The sequence below is a fragment of the Pelecanus crispus genome, chromosome 4 (assembly GCF_030463565.1).
Source record: "Pelecanus crispus isolate bPelCri1 chromosome 4, bPelCri1.pri, whole genome shotgun sequence".
Taxonomy (NCBI): Eukaryota; Metazoa; Chordata; class Aves; order Pelecaniformes; family Pelecanidae; genus Pelecanus; species Pelecanus crispus.
This window is the reverse complement of record NC_134646.1, coordinates 78,064,815-78,088,618: the sequence shown is the minus strand read 5'-3', so window position 1 is coordinate 78,088,618 and position 23,804 is coordinate 78,064,815. Positions and strand designations below refer to the sequence as shown.

The following is a 23,804-nucleotide window of genomic DNA, read 5'->3' as shown; positions in this document are numbered from 1 at the left end:
AACAGAAAATACGCCCTGTCAAATAACAGAGATTTGGCAGGGCTGGGTACAGGGGGGAGTAGATTAGTAGGCTGGATCCTTAGATGGTTTAAAGCTGATCTGAACTTGTACCATCTAAGGATTGGACCCAGTTTGTTTACTATGATATTAGATATATTTTGCCTTTAAATAAAACAAAAATGTCAGGCATGTGTTTCTGAACTTACTATTGATCTATTCTAAAAACAAGGGAAGGTATAGATTTTGGATTGTGTAGGTGGCTTTAAAAACTATTTTCCCTTTTGTATTGTTATTTAGCACTTGTCTAAATGGCTAAATATGTGTGTGCCCTGAGAGCCTTCATCCAGAGAGAAACCTTCTCCAGAGTGTGAAGGGAAAGAGTTTAAAAAACACACACAATCATGCAATGATGAAAGCCTTGCTCAGCTAATTGAATAGGATGTAATTCTTCTCAACATTAAATACATTTACTGATTAACTTTTTTATTTCTGTGTCCACTATAATACTTCTAAATGTTGGCTTAGATGCTCTCTTAACAAAGATAGAAATAATTCTGCGTATTCCACAAGTACATACACCTCCACAAGCAATACTAAGTGGATTCTGGCCTTTTTTTTCCCCCTCCCCCCCTTTCTTTTCCGCCCACACTATTTGTGGACAGCTGGTTCCAGAATGGAACCTGGATATGACTATTATTTGTCAAGGACTGTTGCTAGCTGCACACCTCTTAAATGTCAGTCCATTGCAACTAAGTTCCAGGAAAGGTGTGTTTAACAGGAAGGGTGTGCTCAGTTTTTTCTTATTTGAAAGATGCATCTTACTTTGACATTTTTTAAAAAGACTTTGGATGCTTTTTGTTGTTATTGGGGGTATTTTTTAATGGGGTTTACTTGAAATATTATAAAATTAGTCAAGGCCAAATTTTCAATTGATAATTTACTTTGGGTATCTAATTTACAAGGGAGAGAGACAGGGGTTGGGGTATGGACTTCTGCCTTAAGAACAAACATTTATAGACCTGACATATCAGAGATTAAAAGGTAGGCTTTCACTCCCTTCAAAAAATCAGGCTCTGAAGTTGTTTTAAGATGGATGGACGGAAGCAGTAGGGTGTTTATACATGAATGAATAAATTTCATACCTGCATTTAATCTTGAAACAAAATACTTAATTGTACTTCTAGGCACTTGACATCAGTAGCTATTTCCTCCAGTACTTCATGTGAAATATGATTTTGTTTAAAATCTAATTCTTAATGAGCAACTGGTAGGGCCAGATGTGAGAAAGATACTCAACACTTTGGAGTCTGCAAAAGCTCGGAGTAGTTTTTTACTGCCTATGTAAGACTCGGTGTAACCATCCAAAAGTTCATGATATTTGTGAGAAGAGATACAGGTGGTGTATTCTTGGTTCTTTTTTTACCTTGGCCCTCCACCCCCCAATAATGTAGTAGGTGCCAGTAGAGTGTAACCAGTATTTTTTTAATAAATAAAAAAGGCTTTACATTATCCTTACTACTGGATTATTGACACACTTTGTGTGTTGGCATGAACATATCTGCTTTAGCTTTTCAATCAATTTTTGTGGTTATTGGCGTGCTTCATTAAATTGGATGGATTGTTGACAGCAGATAAGTGTCATAGTATCCTGCAGGGTCTAGATACTACTTCTGAACTTTGTCAAAGAAATTGTAATTTTTTAAAGAGAGGTCAAAATAAAGAACATGTAATATTCTAAATTCTTAGCTAGTCTGTCATTCATCATACCCTCATGAAGTATGAGCTGACCAGCAGATGGCAGTTTAAAGAAGCCTTTGAAAGATTTTGAAGGTGTTGCTTTCATCGTAAGTTCCTTATATCTTCCCTAGAGGGAATTCTTCTTTCTGTAGCATCCAGTGTCAAAACAAGCTCAGTTGCTGGTTATAGCTACAACTTCTTGCGTTTCCAAGGCCTAATAATGCAAGTTATCATAATGCAAGCCTTAAGTTTTGCTCTTTTTCTGCATATTAAACAGTATATTTTTTTCTCATTACTGATTTGAGGCAGATTTGGTTTCTCTGCATTTTTTGATGGGTATTAGCATGTGTACACAATGGAGAAAACACGTACAATTCTTAAAAGGTAAGGTAATTGATTGAGAAGGCAGTCTTGAGACATGTACAACTTGTGACTAAAAAAGTACTTCAGCTCCATTTATTGACCCTGGAGTCTAGTTGTCCTACAGTATACAACTAAAATATTCTAGGCACACTTACTGAAGGTAAAAAATAACTGTCTTTGAGATCCTAAGAACAGGAAGGAAGAAAGGAATTCACGTTATTTTAAAGAAACTACTGCCTTAAAGAAAAAATAGTTGAAGCTAACCTTGCAGGTTGTTAAACAAAATCAGTGTGCTTCTAGTGTTTCATTCTAGCTTCCTTCGAAGATAATTTTCTCTTCAAAACAGTACTTAAGGATAATTTAATATATACTGTCACTTTAAATCCTCTGACTTAGCAGACAGTTGTTTTACTGTGTTTGTTTCTGTATGCCTGTAGATTTATTTTTTTCCTGTTTCAAAGCACCAGTATGCAGTCAGGGGTACGTTTTTGTGGAACACTGCAAGTAATTGGACTTGTTTCTTGCTAAACCTCTGCTAAAGCCTCTAATAACTGAAATGACCTGCATCATCCATCAGATCATACAGTTTTGTTACGATGCTTCCACTTTCACATGGAAAAAAGTTCTAGGCTTGACTCTTGTTCTTTGGCAGGACGTTCTGTGTAGAAAATTAAGTTTCTTATGTAATTATTCTCATCTTGTGTATTACTTAGGCTTCAGAGTGCAGAGAATCTGTTTACTGAATGTTTACATAATGTAGGTTTTTATTCCACATCCCCTACCAAAGTATCATGAGTATCTGTAGGCAATTTTATAATGTTTTAAAATGTTCTCAGAGTTTTAATTAACTTTCCAGGCAAATTCAGAAATGCATAATATCCTTATCTGAAACGTCTAACTCCTGCTAATAATAAAAATGAAACTTGTCCCAGGCCGTCTTTTTTGCTATTACAGTACTGTGTACACTTGTGGCACCGCATACTTAAAGAATTTATCTAGTCTAGCAGTATGGGCCAAAATATCATTCTTCATTCAGTTCAGGAATTCTTATACTGAAATAAAGGAAATGTTAACTGTAACTCAATTGGCTCTGTCAGTTTTTCTGTCTCCGTGTGGGTGCACGATAGATTGTCTTTTGAATACAGTCTGATCTGTTGTTTGTATGTTGCTTATTGACTTACTCTTATATAAGTTGTGCTTAGATTTAAAAAGAAAAAAACCCAAACCCAAAACCCTCTAGCCATTGAGATTTTGTTAATAAGAAAAGAAATGCAGTTGGTGTTTCTCTGTGGAAAGACTAAAGAGTTTGCTTATCAGAACATGCATACTCCAAGCTTTCTAGAGAGAGCTCTTAGCCAGACCAGACCACTTCCTCCTGGATGACTGTGGTATAGCAATCACTGACTCTAAAATCACGTCAGGAAGTCTGAGCTTGTAGCAGCGTCCTTAGTTTTAAGCAAGATGGAACTCAATAGCCAACAGCATTCAGAAGTCATGGAAACATGCTTCTAAAATGCTCATAAAAAGATGCAATGTATCTGTTTAAAGATAGCAGATGACCTGAGAGAGGATGCCACTTAAGCCAGTGAGTGTCTTAAGACAACTCTGAAAGAGTGGTAGGTCACTCTTTGTGGGCCCTTTCTTTTATGGATCCTGCTGATCCTGCTGTGGAGGTGACTTGCCTACCAAACAAAAAAGCAGAAGGAAATAATTTTCTGCCATGCTTTGTTTTCATTTTATATACCCCTAGCTTTAAAATAAGTATACATAATGGATTCTGTTTCCATTTGATGTTCTACAGCTGGGATTATGAAACAAGAGATGCACGAGTAAAACAAGGGGAAGCGGGAGGGTTAACTTTTTTGGCTCTGGAAAAATTTGCCCTTTAGTTGCTTTTATAACTGCTTAAGCACGACATGACAGAAGAATACCATTGTGTTGAATATGACTAAGACCAAAGCTTGTATTCTTAATGCTTAAGAAGTGCTGTTAAGCAAGCATATATGAGTAATATAAGAAGTGTTTTTATAAGACTGAATGAGTTAATAAAGTGAGTTTTCTGAGGAAGATTTTTTTTAATGAACATTGCACTTTTGTAGCTAGAAAGTCTGAAAAGGTGTGTGACTGGTGGAGTAGTAACTGTTGGAGCCCATTCCAGTGTGGGCACCATAGATGCATAAATATTAGCAACTTTTTCACTCAAAATTTCCAAATTCGTTTTCAACCTTCAAACACCAGGCAGGGAAAGCTTATCTGAATTGGATCTAGGAAGTCCTAGTGAAGCTGATAAGCACAGAAGTGTGAATGTTGCTCACTTTGCAATTGCTAACACACACTTGAATAGTATTTGAAACTTACCTCTACTCCATGAGGCACGAGTCTTTGCCTTAACAAATACTGATGCTCTAGTCCCTTAGGACATTCTTTAGCCAGGAGGCACTTACAGGGAAGAAAAAAAGACACCACCACCACACCCTTCCCATCCCCAGGATAACGCTGAGCCAGCAAAGATGCTTTTATAGATCGTCTTTTAAAAATGAAGACTTAATCCTAAGCCTAAAACAAAAAAGCACGTTTAATAGCCAGGTCAACAGCTGATTTAAGGGCCAGTCTTGACAAGCAGAACAGTTGCATTTTATGTTCTTACTATGGTAACTTCTTAAGTTCTCGGGCTGTAGATTGGATGAGTACAGCCATTTATTTTCAGACCTAGAATTTATGAACCTCTTTTTCTTTCAAATTACAGTGTAATGGTTTTGCTGGTACTGGTATTTACTATTTGATTTTGGAGCTGTCTGAAAGGAAGTAGAAAATTTTAAATGGAAAACAAAAATTTTCCTCAAGTGGGTGAGTCAATGGAGCAAATGTCCACATAAGTATTTCACTTCATCCTCACCTGGTGCTTTGAAACACGGCATCATTTGATTTTTAAATTCCAGGCTATCCTTTCTTGTATTGTGTATCAGTATGATTGGATGCCAACTGAGAATATGTCAGTACCTTTTTTTTTTTTTTTTTTTTTTATAATAAGTGAAATTTCAACCATCTAGATGTGGAACTAATGATACCATTTGCAAAGTTCACCCACGTGATTCTAGAAATATGCAAGCTGAGTGTACATACCAGCTTGCATCCAATTTTTTTTTTTTTTTTTAAAAAAAAAAAAGCCAGAGGGAATGAAGAATTGGCTCGCATTTCTGCTGAGGTGTGTGGCTGAGACTTGGAATCAGGTACCTGGTTGCAAAAAATGCTTAAAAAGTTGTTGTAGACTTGAACTCAACATTTAGATGTACTGAATGATGTGAGAAATGTTCCCCTATGTTAGTGCTTATCCTTTCACCTTTGAACGCTTTAATTGATGGTGCAGTGAACTATGCAGTTAACTGAAACTCTGTTGCAGCCGAGGAAAGTCTTGCAGTAGGAAAAACATTTGAGAAGTGATTTTGTACACAATGCTTCCGTCAAATCATCTTCCTGCCCTCCCCTTAATCTTTTTAGAGAGCTTCAATCAAAAGGCAAAATTAAGAATATAAACATATAAACTCACAAAATGCACATAGCTGACTCAATTTAATTCCTTTTAATACTCTAGTGTCTTAAGTCATATTTTAAATGTACGGAGTTGCACACACTTCCTCCTCTTTTCTTAGCCTGCCCAGCAGCCTCCATCAAAAACAAATTCTCATTTACTCAACATAATCATGAGAAGGAAACTCGACAAACAGTCCTTGCAGCTGTATGCACATTGTGTATCCTTTTTGCACAAAACGGGAGAGGTAGTTCAGGAAGCAGTAAAAAAAAAAAGTAAATCTCATCCTTATATTTAGCAATTAAACAATTACCCAGTATTCCGTGGTGGTTGCTGGTGTAATCTGGCTTTATAGAACAAATATTGCAGTATGCAAAACATCTTCATTCAGTTAAGAATTAATGCTGAAGATTGCTTTTATAAGCATTCTTATATAGTCTTTCTAAAAATAGGTCAGTTTGTCTGAAAGAATCCATTAAACACTTCTTTTAGTTATTGTGAACAGGGAATTGTAGCATATAGTTCAAAAGAAAATTAAAAATACTTTGGGGATACGAAGTCTTGATATGCTGATTCCTCTACTGCTGTGGGTCTGAGTAACTATTGCCAAAAAAAAAGTTGTAGTAGTATAAGATGTCTGATCAAAATACCTTGAGATGAGTAGACCCAATTCTAAACTAATGACACATTGCCACAATTTGTATCTTTTCACGTTTAAAAATACAATACTAAACCCAGAGAATTTACAGACATGCCAAAATTTTGTCCCAGTTGACTCAGTAACAAGTATTTTTCCAGTAACAAAGCTATACAGAACTTGGAAAAATGCAGTGATGTGTCCTTACATGTTCCCTTTGAGTCTTACATGTGTGAGTAGTGAATAATAACTGATACACAGTTACTATTATGGGAAAGGCAAGATTGCCTGGGGAGCCTGACGGTAAATTTGTCACTTCCGTGAGCAACCATATTCTGAACCCCACTGATCCCTGAAGTAAGTTCTGCCCCAGCCCAAATGAAGAGCAAAGCCCATGATTTGGTTTTTAGGCCAGTTTTTTCCGTTTCTCTCACTTGTGTATGCAGATGCGCAGTTTCCAGTAGAAAAAGCTGCATTTGATTTCCGAAATACCACCCGGTTGCTCAGTGTTCAGGCAGTGCGGTGTGAAAGCCTCTACAGGCAAGTACTGGCAAAATAATGTTGACGTTCAATAATTGAAGGAGATGGGAAGGAAAGCCTGACTGATGTGCAAAATGTAAAGTTTGATGGCGCTTGTGATGATACTGACTTCAGCAGAAGAAGGGTCTCTTCCGTGTTGCAGCATCGGTAATTGCTAATGAAAAGTGGAGGTGATTATAGAGTTCGGCTACCATTTCACTGCAGAAACTTCTCACTTGCTATAAATCTGAAGTGAACAGCCTTGCTGTTTTCCCCCTAAATTTGCACTCTTAAAAACAGTGCTTTGCCTTTATGAGAAATGAGAAATTACTCAAAATGTAAACCAGAATAAAACAGCAAACCAGCAATCACTACAAATTGCTAATTAACAGGTTTTGCCACTAATCTAAATGTTGATTACTTTGAACCTTGGCCTGAATATCAGAAGAGTTAATTACATGCAATTTACTTTGCTAAGGAGATTATATTACAAAAGTAAGGACAAGACAAGCTCTGGCATGATCACAAGGGAAAGATTTACATTAGCAACTTAACAATTAAAGAAAAAAGCCCCCCAAAACCTGTGCTGATTTTTATTGAATGCTGTGATTTGGGCACTCATATGTGAACTATTAGACCTTCCATTATGGAAAGTTGTGTTAACAAACCACAAAAGCGTTATGTTTAATTTTGGAGGTGGCTGTGTTTCATGTCAGCATGACCTGATTTCCAGCAATTGTCTTGTAAATCATCTTTAGTTAGTGACTGTTTCAATCTACAAGTATTCTTATTGTGAAACTCAACTGTCCCCATGGTGAATCAGAAGCTTTTAGTGCCGCTGCAGCTTCCTTGGGGTATGAATATAGTTTTCCCAACCATCTCGTGCTCTAGCTGGCATTAGGTTGCAAGTCTGCTCTGAGAAACGTTAGATGAAGGTTGTCTCAGCCTCTTCTACACAGGCCTGAAGGGACAGATGCTCGTTTTACTTCCCTGATAATTTCCATCAGCTATTCTGGGATAATTTCAGGAGCTGAGGTGTTGAATTCTGGCCCTCTTCATAGAGGGAGCTTTCCCAAAAGATGGTTATATAGAACAGGGTTTATTTGCAAAGGGAGATGGCTGGTAGAGAGTGTTTCGTCTTCTGCAAGATATAAGGAAGATGAGATTGGGGTCAAACTCTGAATTACCCTGAAGAAATGCTTCCCTCTCTTATAACAGGGAATCTGCTAGCTTCCCCCTTTATTAGCCCCTTAAAATTAGCCAATATGAAAATTCAGATGATGGTGGAGTGGATGCGAGCTGTGTATGAGTTACACGTGATGTGGCTGGTGGATGCGATGGCTAAACCTTTGGTCGTGGTAGCAGGGATCAAGAGATGCGTTCTGCAGCAGCAGCCTGCATCAGGCAGTAGAAGTATATCGCTGAGCTGCTTATGAATCTCTTGGTTCTTAGGAGTTGCAACAGCCATGAGCAGGTATCCAGGGTTGTCTGTGTAGTGCAAAACTGGTGGTTAATAGAGCATTTGATTTGTGAAGTGTGTGAGGCTCCTGACAGCCGTAAAGAAGAGATCTCGAAAGCTACTCACAGTCTGGTAGCCATACGGTTGATGAACTAAAGGTATTTTGTTCATGCTATGTGTGTTGGTATTGGTGCTTGAAATCCAGCATTGCTCTATAGGCGGGTGTAAATTGCCAAGTTTTGTCTTGAATGGGCTGATAGAATTTGGGTTTTGTGGTTGCATTTGTGATGTAGAGTTTGATTCTTGCCAACACTGCTCCTTTTTGGCTAGGTAACCGTTTAATTTAAATGAAGGGCTGGTGCATTAATTCTGAGGCAGTATAATCTCAGTTCTTCAGGAAAATAGCTGGCAACCTATGGTTCACAAATGGCTGGGATTTGGTGACCTCTGTCTAGGGGGGTTCTGAAAAACTCATCTGCAAATAGGGTTGCCTTTCCATATAGAGGTCTGCATCCTTCGTTTGAACAGTTTACAAGTATATAAGATAAGCTGGGAAACCGCTGCTTTGAAACAAACCTTATTCTCTTGTGACTGAATGTATTTGTCACTGGATATGTTCTGTTTCTCTGCTCTGCCTTCAGAAGTAGTGAGCTGGGGGAAGAGGCGTGCTTTCCTCAAGGGCAAGACTGTATAGCTTTTGCTGCTGGGAAGACTATCATAACTCTTAAGGTGTGCTGCACAAATGGTTCTTCTCAGGGTTTAGGTGTGCAAATTAACATAAGACTGATTGTTTTGTTTCCAACATAGAGAGTACTCTTTTTTTAAGTAGAAAAGAAATACAGATCTAAGACCTTCCAGCTTTTTTTTTTCTTTTTTTTTTTTCTTTTCTAAACATGACTAGTTTTGGCTAGTTGAAACAGGAACATAATGAGGTACTAAAAATGTTAGAGCAGTGCACTGCTTATACTAATTGATGTTTCTGTGGGAATAGTTTAACCAAAAATAAGCATGTGTGTAAGTTTACTTAAACCGTAAGGGAAAATGTTTTTGTGTTTTTGCCGACCTCCCACGCTACCTTTCTTTATCTGCCCCTTCCCAGCGAGAACTGGCTGCTCCTGGCCATGCACTCAGGTTGCATTTGCAGTTTACTGTTTCACAGCTCCTTCCAGGGGACAGAGATTTCCTGGTGCCTGAACAAAGCAATGATTTTACATGCAGTTTCTTTAAGCCACTTCTAAAAGGGTTGGGCAGAATCTCCAAATCACTCCAGTGTAGAAATATTCATAGGTGAAGTGTAGGTACAAATCACTTCGATAGTATGCATTTGCACAGAGGAAATGCATTTAAACCCTTGCAAGTAATCTGGAAGAAATAACAAAAACCAAAACAACCGACAGCCATCCATCTGATCCAATTTACAAATATTTTTAGACATGACCAAGGAAAACAAATGTTAAATGCAAGTTAGCTGGCAGCAATGGTGCGAAGTAATTGCTCAAACCAGTGTTTCTAAAGGGATTTTATAAAGACTAATGCTAGGCCTGGTTCGGCTTTACATTTTTCTTTCTGATTTGAAAATTAATCACTTTTAATAAATTTGCACATTACATGGAGATTGGCTGACATGGGAGGTTGCACATAGCTGTCTCCATTACGAAGTAAGCTGGGCCATTTTTAATAAAATGTGGTTTACTGTAGATAAATATGAGATCGTATGTCTGAAAACAGGAAGCAAATTCTTCATATAAAGCGGGGTGTCTGTATCCTGACAAACAGCTATTGGCAAAATGATCTCTTGAGTACTGCGGCAATTTACAGTGACTTTCAGTGCTGTATTGCAAAGACTTGGGGAGATCCTTACCCAGCAGAACAGAAGCAGTGAAGAAGAGTAGCGTGTTGGTTTGCTTTGGATATTGTACTTATGAGACTTGTAATGAGCTGTTGCCTCCAGTTCTCATGACTGGTATTTCAACAACTGTTTCAAAGTATAGATAAGGTTTAGAGGAAACCCACCAAAATTCTCTTGATGCCGGAAAAAATTCCTCAGGGAGAAACTTAGAGGGCGTTCTGGCTTACCAGAAAGGATTGAAACGGGCTTAATTGCAGCATGCCTTCACAGGAGGAAAATGTCTGGTTCCAAAGGACTTCTAATATAGCTGAAATACCTGGAGAAAGCATGGTCAACTGTGAGTTGCCATTAGACAACTCAAAAGGGACATGAGGCAGTATTTTTGATGGCATGTGTGAGTAACTGTTAGAACAAGCTCAAAGGGAAGTGGCAGGTTTCTTTTTCAATTGCAAGCGGTAATGCTGTCCTGGAGAATGTACTCAGCCAAATGCAACTCACTGAGTACCATGTGGGGGCAACAAGATGAATTTCTGCACCTTCTGGTGTAACGTGAGATGAGACAAATGTCCATTCCCTCCCTAAATTCTATTGAACTGAAAACTGCCCTGTATTTTCTTTTAAATATGTTACCTGGTTGGTTTTTTTTTTTTTCCAAGTAAATTATTAATATTTTAAAAAATCCTCTATCTTTAATACATCTAGATCTGTTACGTAAGATTTATCCATAACAGTGTTGTCTCTTGTAGTAGTATTTTGAATTCATTGTTATCTATATAACGTTCCTTAAACATATTCAGAGAGCCACTTTCTTCTTTCTTCCTCTCTTCTATATATTGTTCCCACGTTCTTGGAGAATATTGGGTCAGCGACTTTCATATGCAGCTTGAAGTTTACCAAGTTTCTAAAATTAACTGTTACTCTCATAAAACATGTATTCAAACTTTAATCAAGGGACTTGAAGATAGCCCTGTGTTACTGGCTAGGCACTTCTAGCTGACTGTATTACAGAACTGAGTATAAATAAAATGCCATATTACAAAGTTTTGGTGTTTTCTTTTGGCTGCTGTTGAGTTGGTGAGGATGATTTTTATATAGTCCTTTTGATGAGACTTCCACAATTGCATGCTCTGGTTTTAATCAAGCTTTTTTTAAAGGTGGGGGAAACAAAACTGAAAAAGTGTGCCTAAATCTGCTAGTCTGAATTGCAGTCTGTTTGCTTCCTTCAGTTGATATTCTGTACAAAATCAATGATACATGACTGCTTTCTCTAACACGTATGTTTAATCTTCAGATCTCCGATGGCCAAGGAGATGAGCGGTCAGAATCTCCCTATGAAAGTGCTGATGAAACTCAGACAGAAGTGTCTATATCATCCAAAAAATCTGAGCGAGGAGCAGGAACAAAAAAAGAATATGTGTGTCAGGTGAGAGATGTTAGCTGGGGCAGCGAGCCATGTTTTCCGAGGTTTCCTAGAAAAGGTCTTTTTCAATATGAAAATGACAATATTAGGCCAGAAGGAGGTTTTATCGTGTGCCTGAAATGTCTGTTAGTGATGAGGGTGCCATGCCAGTAAATGGAATTCTTCATTCCTAATTATTTTTTTTCTTGACCTCCAATAAGTGACTTAGCCTTTCTGCTTGAGTTTTCAGATCTGTAAGATCAGCATAATTTGTACCTCAGAATAAGTGCATGAGTGTTGCCAGCTGACTAGGTAAATGACTGAGAAGAGCTGCTCACTTATCTGTTAATAAAGAGAAAGGAAAAGCCAGTGGGTTTTGTGCTTCTGCGTGCAGCAGATGCATCGGTAGCAGCGTGCACGTGGCATGCTAATTGAAAGCAAAAAGCTTTCTCAAACTATTCTGAAAGAGTTCTTGGATTATGAAATGATAACACAGTACAAATGGACAGATCAAATTTGTTCCCACGAGACTGGGCAAGCAGTTGTATTTCCATTTCTTGTACATAGTGATGATGAGGTTATATCTATCTTTAAATGTTGGCTAATCCCTTAAATTCTGCCAGCATTATTGTTCGGTTCATTTTTAGTTATGCATGTGTCATTGCTAACCACTTGGACATAGAAGTATCATTGTGCCACCTAGATTAATTTCCTTTTGCCAAGGAAAAGGAAAACAAGGATGCTTTTTAACCCTACTCAGATGCATCAGTGTGCTTAGGGAAAATTTCTTAAAGCTTTTTTTCTTTTCCTTTTTTCTGTCAGATTGTATTTACTCATGAACCGTGGTTCTATGAGTGATATTTCTAGCGGTTTAATGACTCTATTATCTGTTTCAACTGGAAGCCAGGGCGTGTGATGATACTTGTAAAATTATCTTTCACTTGTTAAATTTGATTTCAACAACGGGAAAAGAGATTTTGAGGAGCAATATATGAAAAGGAATAAAGAAAACAGTTTTTTCCACATATGAACTTTTCTTTAACATTCAATGCCTTTGTGTTGTAAAAGCTGTGTGAAAAAACAGGTGATCTCCTACTGTGTGAAGGACTTTGCTATCGAGCTTTTCATGTAAGCTGCCTTGGGCTCTCTGGAAGACCAGCAGGAAAATTCATTTGTAGTGAATGTACATCAGGCAAGTTTGTCCCTTTCTATTAATTTTAAAAAAAAAAAAAAAGTTATAGTTTTCCCATGCATTGTTCTAGGAAATCATCCTGGACAGAGTATCTATCTCTGGAGAAATCATATTTATCCTTTGGTGCCTGACAGGGTGGGAGTTCATGTAGCACCATTAAGTGTGCCGTGTTTTAGAAAGCTCACGTTATTTTCAGTGAGAACTCTCTTGCAACTTGGCCAATTCAGTCTGAATTCCATTGCCTTAATAATTGCGGAATATTTGCTCTCTGAGTACAATTACAGATTAAATTTAAAGTCTGTCACAAAGACTTAAGAAATCCTAGGAAAAAAGCGGCAAGTGAAACATTTTAAGTCCTTTTTCAGTCCTTTGTGTGTCTATGTCAATCTTTTGCTTTTCCTGTTAAAAGACTACCTTATTGCTATTAATTTCATTTGCTTTTAATCCTATAATAACTGCTTGGAAGTTCTTAATCTTAAAACTTTATGTAAACAATTTGCGTTCTTGCTCATAAGCTCAGTTCAGTACACGTGGTAAACCTTGTTGGAACAAGGCTGCTTCAAAATAAAGCTTTTCCAAGCAGTCCAGAGAGAAGATTACAGGATGCTTGTCCTTGGTTTGTGGACTTACTTCAAATTTCACAGGTTCACAGACAACCCGTCATCCTATTTCATTGCTTTAAAAAAAAAAAAAAAAAAATTCACAGTCATCCTGGCATACTGAAGCTTATAAATAAGAACGTAAAAGCAGATCAGTGAGGCTCTGGGTGTTGTTGTGTACACTTTAACTGCAATGGGTTTGCACTGTAACTTTATTTTATCTGTATCTGAACAGATTAATATTTAACACTAAAGAGTTAAAGTAAATAGATTGCTGCATCAAATAATACAATTTTATTTGAGTTTGTTTAAAAAAAAAAAAAAACCAACAATCTCCCCCATGCATAACAAAAACTCACAACAGAAGCATTTTAAATACACATGTTTGGATGAAAAATTAGTTACATTATTTTTATTACTTTTGCCACTAGGTGTGCATACCTGTTTTGTGTGTAAAGAGAGAAAGGCAGATGTGAAACGCTGTGTCGTATCCCACTGCGGAAAATTCTACCATGAAGCTTGTGTGAAAAAATTTCATCTTACTGTGTTTGAGAACAGGGGGTTTCGATGTCCTCTCCACAGCTGCCTAAGTTGTCATGTTAGTAACCCCTCACATCCACGAATTTCAAAAGGTAGTTTCATTTTATGTTTTTATGACTGATGAATTAAGTCTATTTATGGTATGTTAAGGTAAGGAATCTGTCCATTTCATAGCTGCTAGCTGCAATTTTTCAGGCATGCATGTACTATTGATTGATTCAGAATTTTTTTTAAAAATAATACTCGCATAATTTTTAATCCAACATTAGTATTTACCTTGGATTTTTTAACTAGCTTTCAGTTCTCTCTAGTGACCGATGTTTTCTTCTCAAGAGAGAATGGAATGCATAGAATAGAATATGGAATAGAATGCATATATGATGATGAGAGACAGGCTGAGCAGAGGGAGCGCAAGACCTGTGAATGTACAAATAGTGCAGCAAGGCTCGCTGAATGTGGAGACATTTGATTCTGTGAATATTTTTAGCTTTGGGCAGCATCTGTAGGCAAAATTGCATGACTGAGGAAAGCTTGTCTACCCTGGTGTGCATAGTTAAAGCCTTCACATTTAAATATTATGGTGCTTTAGACTCAGTGTAAGGTTCTTCAAAAACCTTTGTTAATTCAGTATTGTTGCTAAATGCAAATACACAGACTTTGAAAACGTAATTGATGTATTTTTTTGTGTATATAGGCTACCTCAGGCAGTAATACCATTTTTAAGCTCAAATAACAAATCAGTTTTGTTCAGAAATAATATGGCAGTATTCTGCTTTGCTAGGAAAGATGATGCGCTGTGTTCGCTGTCCTGTTGCATACCATGCTGGAGACGTTTGCATTGCTGCGGGATGTGCAGTCATCGCTTCCAACAGCATTGTTTGTACGAATCATTTCACTGCCATGAAAGGAAAAAGTCATCATGCGCATGTCAATGTGAGCTGGTGCTTTGTGTGTTCAAAAGGTAAACTGACGTAAAACTCTTTCATAAATGCAGCATCAAAACCAGTTTATTCTTCAGTTTAAATTTCATTTTACTAATCTGTTTATAGAAAATTATTAGAAATGGGCCATATTAAGTTAGGCTCCGTTAGGTATTGAAATAACTTCAGGTTGGCTTGTGCTGCTTCAAGTTTTTGAGTATCCTTTTTTTGCAGATAAAATTTATTAAAGAATGTTTTTACTTGGACTTTGTCTGGCAACCAGAAGCCTGATTTAATTCTTTGCCAGGGACATGTAATGAGAAGTATTTTTCTGTTCTTTCCCCTGTGTTCAGTGTACTGAAGCTTTTTGTGTTTCTTTATTGCTAATACGTAATATTAAAAAATATTTTAAGAGTTGCTTTTACTTTAGCAGCAGACAGCAAATTGAATCAGTATTAGTTGTTGCTGGGAGTGCCACTAATTAAGGGTGTTTTGGTTTATGTTGTATAATAAATTTATTTCTTATTGACAACCACAAAATGCATAGTGCTGATTAAACTGTAGCAGTGAAAGTTTACTTGATTTGTTACAAATTAACATGCAGCATAGCAGCTTGTTAAGCTGCAGCTAACTTTGCACTTGATAATTCATGAAACAAACTAACAACCCCATTCCCTCTCCCCCCAGGAAAAGAAACGTAAGAGAAATCTGTTGTTAAAATTTTGTATACAGTGAAAAATTAATATATATTAAACTATGTTAAATATATTATAGTCATTGAAGTAAAACAAAGTAATTATAATTGGTGGTGTATAATTCTGGCTTTTTTATCACTAGCTCGCTTGTTATTTTGTATATATTACTAATCCGAGTCTGCCGGGCATTCAAATTAGTACAGACCTCTTGGGTTTTGTACGCAACTAAATTATATGTATGTGTTACAGGCCAGCATGTTTTAACCATTTATTTTCTAACTGAACCTACCATATGGGTATCACACTGCTTTGAACCTGGTTGGAATGCAAAACTTCTATTTTTGTCTTGATGTTTTTCAACTTTCTTTTTTTCCCTCTCTGAAGGAGGAAGCTTGTTGTGCTGCGAGTCATGTCCTGCGGCATTTCACCCAGACTGTTTAAACATTGAAATGCCAGATGGGAGCTGGTACTGCAATGACTGCAGGGCGGGGAAGAAACTCCATTTCCAGGATATCATTTGGGTTAAACTGGGAAATTACAGGTCTGAGGAATGGATTTATGTTGTTTTACCGTACTGGCATGTTTAATTAAGGATCGTACAATTGGTTGCTTCTGTAGGCCAGCCTTGCTGCACACAGATTTCTCATTCCTCTGTGAACTAAGGACCCCACCTCCTTTGCAAGCTTCAAGTTCAAAGACTTGAAGCTTTGTTCTTGCTCTCTGCCAAGGCATTACCCATACAGGACTCCGTGTAGTCTTGTGACATCTGCTTCCAGTGTATGAGCATTCAACCCCTTTTGTTTCAGAGATCTCTTCAAATAATTAAGCTGGTATAACTTGTAATTGGCTAAATTACTGCCTTGCAGGCTGGGAGAGAAGTCACTCAGGTTGTCAGTGCTTTACACTTCATTGAGATTTGAGTGAGATAGAGGTGGGTGGGGTTTATCCTAGAAAGCGCTAATAGCTATTATCAGCTGTCTCTTCATCTTTGACAATTACAGTGATTGCCAACCTTATTAAAGATGATGTGTTTGCTAACCAGATGTAAGGAGCTTGATGTGTATGTTTATCTTGTAGGCGGGCAAAAGTCCCACAGATTTGAGCACTGGGCTTTCCTTTGCTAGTCCTGTCTTCTCTCCTTGCCTAGTGAGTGGGGGGAGGGAAAGGGTTTTAAATCCACTTGGATCTTGGAAGTAATAATCAGTTACTGCTGCTTAGGGTGATTTTGTTAAACTGTCCCTTGCAGGAAGAGCTTGACTAAAATGCTGTATTTTTTTATTTGTACTTCTATGCTAGATGGTGGCCTGCAGAAGTTTGCCATCCGAAAAACGTTCCCCCAAATATCCAGAAAATGAAGCACGAAATCGGAGAATTTCCTGTGTTTTTCTTTGGTTCTAAGGATTACTATTGGACACACCAAGCACGGGTGTTCCCTTATATGGAAGGAGACAGAGGGAGTAGATACCAGGGGATCAAAGGAATTGGAAAAGTCTTCAAAAATGGTACATAACTAAAAGTAAACAAAAAATAACCTGGCGATGTGCATGCTCTACTTTATTCACACATAGCCTTGGGACTGGTTTTGTACATTTGTTTTGCAATATTGAATTCAAAAAATTGTTTTGGTGTCCGGGCAGCAGTCATTATTACTCACTTTGAATGAAAGCAGTATTTTCATGGCTTGTGAAAGACTAGCATCTAATTGGAATTATTTCTGATGATTTTTGCTTCTGGAAAGGAAATCATGAGTGCAACTGAGAGACAGAAAGAGTAGAATTGATACATCTGTTAAGAGTATTAACACTCCAGAAGCATTGTTTGCAGGAAAATTGAATGATGGTACTAGGAAGTAGAAGATGATTCTTTGTTTAATACACATGGGAATGAGCAAGTCAACTTGGGGGGGAGTAATCCTCTTTCTAGCATTTCTGTTGATACAACAATCTTTTTTTAGCTTTGCAAGAAGCTGAAGCTCGATTTCGAGAAATAAAGCTACAGCGAGAAGCCAAAGAAACCCAAGAAAGTGAACGTAAACCTCCACCATACAAGCATATTAAGGTAAAGTTTGAGGAAATTACACTGGATACTCAAAGGTCTAAGCCAGCCCTGGAGAGGAAGAGCTGAATGGTGAGATGCGGAGGAGAGGCTGTAATGACATGCTGATAATTGTGCTTTAGAGTCACAGGATGATGAAATTTTGCTTCCATTGGAACATCTAGTGTTGCAAAACACCAGGGGAGGTTTAGATTGGGTATTAGAAAAAATTTCTTCACGGAAAGGGTAGTCAAGCATTGGAACAGGCTGCCCAGAGAGGTGGTGGAGTCACCATCCCTGGAAGCGTTCAAAAAACAGGTAGACGTGGCACTCTGGGACATGTTTTAGTCTAGTCTACCCTTAATTGGTTTAGTGTGGACTTGGTAATATTAGGTTAATGGTTGGACTGGATGATCTTAAAGGTCTTTTCCAATCTAAACAATTCTATGATTCTGAAACCAAATTAGTAACCACTGTGATAACTCTTACAATAAATTCAAATGTTTTAAAGTGATATTTGGACTATTTTAATGTATTATTCAGGTGAATAAACCTTGTGGTAAAGTGCAGATATATACTGCTGACATCTCTGAGATTCCCAAGTGCAACTGCAAACCCACAGATGAAAACCCTTGTGGCTTCGATTCTGAGTGCCTAAATCGGATGCTGATGTACGAATGCCATCCACAAGTTTGTCCAGCAGGAGAACGGTGCCAAAACCAGTGCTTTACAAAACGTCAATACCCTGAGACAAAGATCATCAAAACCGATGGGAAAGGGTGGGGTCTGGTCGCTAAGAGGGACATTAAAAAGGTATGAATCGTTCTTGCCTGGCAGAGAACTGGTGACTTGTGATGATGTTTGTGGGTTTGGTATATACTTTACTAGTGATACCTGGTATCTTTCAGGGAGAGTTTGTGAATGAGTATGTCGGTGAGCTGATTGATGAAGAGGAATGTATGGCAAGAATCAAATATGCACATGAAAACGACATTACCCACTTCTATATGCTTACTATTGATAAGGTAGAGTATTTTAAATTTTCTTCCATTATTTAATTGTAATGTTATTTCGATCTCTTTTCCTTCTGTTGATCACCGTGGAAGGGCACTCTGCTACCTCTGATGTTTCACAGTTTCATATATTCACAATGTTGTATCTTCTATGCCTGCTTGCTCCATTTTATATGTATAATACATCTCATTAGTTCTAACTACGTAATGTAATAAAGTATATATGAAGGTCTATAAATTGTGCTTTTCTGCTTGAAATCAAGTACAGCAAAAGTATTTATCTGCCTAGTCTTAAAAGGCAGTATGAAGTTTCAGGAACTAGAATGATAGAATAGTTTGGGTTGGAAGGGACCTTTAAAGGTCATCTAGTCCAACCCCCCTGCCATGGGCAGTGACATCTTCAACTAGATCAGGTTGCTCAGAGCCCCGTCCAACCTGACCTTGAAATAGTAATGATACAGTTGAAAGAATTAGTTAGCAATCCCTTTACTAAAATTTCAGCAACAAAAAAAAAAATTCTCACTTGAGAGTAGTGTGGAGTATAGTTGTGAGGCTGTGTCCTTATTGGGCATTTAATCTTTATTGCAACTTTCTGTCCCTTTCTTTGTTTATAGCAAAACTAGGCTTGTACTTTTATAGAAACTCTTTTCTGAAAGCACTGTCTACATTAGTAGCCAGCCAGCACTTCACAAATTGATTCTGCAGCAAATTAATCCAGTAGATTAATGAACACAGCAAATTAATCCAGCGTTTGTGGTTCTCTGTTGCACACCTCTGAGTATTTTGTTCCTGAGAAAAGGAAGAAAGCGGAAAACCTGGACAGTAGTGGGTATTGATTATATATATATTGTATTGCTTTGGTGCCCAAACAGCTACTTAGGAGAAAAACAAGAGTTGGCTGTCAGTCCTGCATATTTTTTCAGTCCTAATCACCTTTCTTTTGCCCAAGACAGGCCTGCTCTGTGTTTCCACAGCTCCTGTTTTCATTAGCCCTGTAACTGAGGAGTTCCTGCACAGGAGTTATCACCTAAGAAGGATGAAACCATTTTTCTCTGAACGCTTCAGTTTCTCACCCCTCTACTAAACTGACACACAACATCAGTGTGTTAAATATCTGAACTGAACGTGTATTTGACTCTTGCCGTAGTTAATAAATAATCATTGTGGTTCTATCTTTCAAAGATGGCCATGCCATTATGAGGATGAGCTGCACATGCAGCTGGAGTGGCTGGATGTATGTGCACATAGTCATGAGAATCATACGTGTGCATTATAAATACGAGTTTAAAGGAAACTGTAATAATTGTTCATAAATAAGCAAAGCTGTCTTAAGCAGTCCTGCAAAGAATCATGGTTTCAAAATTCTTCTGGCTATTTCAAGACTTTGTTTTATTTTGTTAATGTTTGGTATGTTTGGTAAAGATAGAAATTAAAAGGCAATTATGTATAGGGATGGGATTTTTTTTTTTTTTTAGTTTACCAAGAGCTTGTTTTTGTTTAAACTAGGCTGATTTGGGGAAAGAAAGCTGGTGAGAAACTGGTAATCTCTGCAAGTAATCATGCAGTGACTTGGTAAATACCATAAAGCACAGTATTTGTAAATGCGTCACAGCTTTGTGAATGCAAAGTAAAAGGTAAATGGACTGAGTTTGAGTTTTGAGGCTTTTTGGAGGGAGGGGGTTCTTAATATGACCACCACAGTGCTCACAAGAACACTTATCCTGCCACGTGGCTGAGTTGAGTTCTGGGAAAATGTGAGCTAGAGCATGAGTATTGCTTTGGGAGTGTCACATTCCAGGCCACATGAGACACTACAGTTTTCAATACAACATGTACCATTGGTTTGCTTGTGTGCTTCTGGGTAGCAACACCATGTCTGTTTTGGATGCAACTACTGAAATAATTTATGGATTTTTTTTTTTTTTTTTGAGGGGGGGGAGAAAAAACATTCATTCTATTGCTGGTTTGATCTCCAGGACCGTATTATTGATGCTGGCCCCAAAGGAAACTATTCTCGTTTTATGAATCACAGCTGCCAACCAAATTGTGAAACTCTAAAATGGACAGTAAATGGAGACACTCGTGTCGGCCTCTTTGCTGTGTGCGATATTCCTGCAGGTATATCAGCTTATGTTGGTTTTGGTTTCATTCCCTAAGTTAAACCTTTTGCACAGTTATGAGTGGGATGGTCATGGTTTAACTGATTCAGTGCAAATATTTGTGTAGAGAACTCAGCACGCAGAAGAGATGCTTTGTGATCTGCCTTTTATTTAATGTTCCTTACTAGTGAGTGTCCCATGGATGCTTTTTGTTGCTTGCTTCTTAGGGAACACCAAAGAACCCCTAGTCAGTATCCCTGCATTCACTTCGTGTTGTAGAGCATAGTTTTTGTTTTAGAGATCTCAAATAATATTTCTGTATCTTTTCTTCAAGTAACAATAATATACTTAAACATCCTTCTTGCCCCACTCCTTAAAAATATATATGTTCTGCTTGTGTACACACATGCGCACACACACACATATCTGTATATATCTATAGCTATATCTAGCTGTCTGGATATATGGATATATATGATGTGTGTGTGTGTAGACCAGACACATGCACAGTTTTGTGAAGTCAAACCAATTTATTTTAAAATGTAATTGCATAAGACACCATGCTGTACTGGCATCTAGTTAATCATTGTCAGTGCTTATGAGCAGTAAAGAAGGGGAAAATCCTATGATAATAGATCAGCCAGCAAGTACAAAACCAGAAGACAGATAACGAAACCTTTACTTGTTTGTAATAATTTTGATAGACTTCGTTACCTTGTCCTTCGTAATGAAAGGGTACGTCTTATCTCACTCAGGGACGGAGCTGACTTTTAATTACAACCTTGACTGTCTGGGCAATGAAAAAACAGTCTGCAAATGTGGTGCCCCAAACTGCAGTGGATTTCTTGGGGACAGACCAAAGGCAAGTAATATGTCAAGAGAATTTGACAGTGTCTTGTCAAACTACTAGCCTTGTTTTTCTTTTAGGGTATGTGTTGGTGGACTAGTTTTATGTTATGATAAGGGTTAATGCTGCTTAAACAGACACTAGCTGTCCTCTGAGGAAACAGCTTACTGTTTCCCTTGCTGGGAAGATGGAAACATTCTTTTGCCAAACATAACCTTGGTGCTAAAGAATACATTTTTATGCTGTAGTAGTACAGCAGGCAATACTGCTTTTGGGAACACCCTAAAATATTTTTCTCCCACTTTCTCCTATGAGAAGTTGATTACTTTAGGTCCCGAATAAGAAATATTGCTAGCTACTGGCACTAGCTTTTGGAATCAAAAGCATATAAAAGAAGGGGTTGCAGAGGGAATAACCTTCCCAATCCTGTTCGAAGTATGAAGAAGGGGAAGGGTTGTAGGAGCTAGGAACTGACTAAGAATTAGCCTAACTATAGCCAGTGAGATTATTCTGACATTGCAGTTTATATTTCCCCCATCTAAACCTTAATATGATTATTTTATTAAGATTTGTTAAAATTCTTTCAGTTGAACTGACGAATTAAAAAAAAAAAAAAGAGTTTTTAAATGTAAATGTAAAGAAACAATGATACCAAATTATGTCAAGAAATGGCCTGTATGATTCATGTCAGGTTAATTTAAAATCTGTAATCCAGGAGAAGTTGATGGGGCTTCCTGAAGGGCTGGCATAAGAGTGCGAGAGAAGGCACAAGTACATTCCCAAGAGAAAGAAGTCTCACCTGTGGATGTAGAAAGGCTGCACCTTCATGTGGTCCACCTTCATGTGGTCCTTTACACTGCTCAGTATCAGGCACTTCAGAGGATGGATTTAAAACCTCCAGAATTCGCATAGCTGTTTTTTGTTAAGGGAGAGGCTTAAGTGGGGTTTCACATAAGCTTGTGATCAATTTATGCAGACAGCCATGAAGAAATGAAATGTTACAGTTCAGTTTTGCAGGGCTGTCTGCATTGGTAGATAGAATGAGCTAAATTTAAAGAAAGTAGTTAATAATTACTGGGGTGAGGGGGAGGGAATGATGGTAGGGATGTCAAAAAAACATCCAGAATTAATTTTATATGATTTGGTGAAGGAGAGTTGAAGTGTAAGCAGCAGACTGTCAGACTGAAATAGAGATAAGTATTGGTATGTTCTTTCTGGCATTATGGACAGAGTTACAGTTCCTGAAATTCTGCTGCCTGTTCCTCAAAGAAGGGAAGAGGAGGCTGTTTTTAATAATTCCAGCATGAGCATACATATATGGAAGAGAAAAATGGATATTGAAGATATTGAAGTGATTGGTGGTGCAAGAACAAAATGGAGATAAATTAGCTGCAAGTAGATTAGACTGGAAATTGGAAGACCTTTTTTCAATCATAAGAAAGTGGAGGAGCTTTCCAATAGGAAGGGATTGTAGGGGCAAGATCTGGTTTCAAGATGACTTTTTACAAATGTTTTATCAACACAGATAGGCACAGTGAGGCTCTGGACAAGTCTGTACCAAGTCAAATTTTTGCCTGTGTGCACAGTCTGCCAGGCATGCCAACAATTTTGCGAGGGTTTTTTTTTCCTTTGCAAAACTGACATTTACAGATTTGCATCTTATTCTTTTAGAATTCTTCCACTAATGCCTCAGAAGAAAAAGGCAAAAAGACCAAAAAGAGAACACGGAGACGCAGAACGAAAAATGAAGGGAAGAAAGAATCTGAAGACGATTGTTTCCGTTGTGGTGACGGAGGCCAGCTGGTATTGTGCGACAGGAAATCTTGTACTAAAGCTTATCATCTCTCCTGTCTTGGTTTGGTGAAACGTCCTTTTGGTGAGTTGGCTTGTGTCGTGGTTTAGCCCCAGCCAGCAACTAAGCACCACGCAGCCACTCGCTCACTCCCCCTACCCCGATGGGATAGGGGAGAGAATTGGAGGAGTAAGAGTGAGAAACACTCCTGGGCTGAGATAAGAACAGTTTAATAATTGAAATAAAGTAAAATAGTAATGCTAATAGTAACAGTATAATAATGATAATAATAATAATGATACACGAAGCAAGTGATGCACAATGCAATTGCTCACCACCCGCCGACCGATACCCAGACAGTTCCCGAGCAGCGATCGCTGCTCCCCGGCCAACCCCCCCCAGTTTATATACTGAGCATGACGTCATATGGTATGGAATAGCCCTTTGGTCAGTTTGGATCAACTATTCTGGCTGTGCCCCCTCCCAGTTTCTTGTGCGCCTGGCAGAGCATGGGAAGCTGAAAAAGTCCTTGACTAGCATAAGCAGTACTCAGCAACAACTAAAAACATCAGCATGTTATC

The 23,804-nt window shown here is 38.0% G+C and overlaps 1 protein-coding gene and 1 non-coding gene across 2 annotated transcripts in view; both read left to right on the top strand.

The window, feature by feature from the left end:
* NSD2 (nuclear receptor binding SET domain protein 2) overlaps positions 1-23,804 on the top strand; it is a 67,979-nt gene that overhangs the window by 36,543 nt on the left and 7,632 nt on the right. Inside the window, exons 9-20 of the mRNA XM_009480361.2 lie at positions 11,385-11,516; positions 12,561-12,684; positions 13,715-13,915; positions 14,605-14,784; positions 15,823-15,979; positions 16,735-16,940; positions 17,393-17,496; positions 18,016-18,285; positions 18,381-18,497; positions 20,462-20,603; positions 21,340-21,446; positions 23,103-23,307. Of these exons, the coding sequence (XP_009478636.1) occupies positions 11,385-11,516; positions 12,561-12,684; positions 13,715-13,915; positions 14,605-14,784; positions 15,823-15,979; positions 16,735-16,940; positions 17,393-17,496; positions 18,016-18,285; positions 18,381-18,497; positions 20,462-20,603; positions 21,340-21,446; positions 23,103-23,307 (1,945 nt within the window). The remainder of the gene's footprint in view (positions 1-11,384; positions 11,517-12,560; positions 12,685-13,714; positions 13,916-14,604; positions 14,785-15,822; positions 15,980-16,734; positions 16,941-17,392; positions 17,497-18,015; positions 18,286-18,380; positions 18,498-20,461; positions 20,604-21,339; positions 21,447-23,102; positions 23,308-23,804) is intronic.
* Positions 20,186-20,316, top strand: LOC142593502 (small Cajal body-specific RNA 23). Its single transcript, XR_012831031.1, has one exon.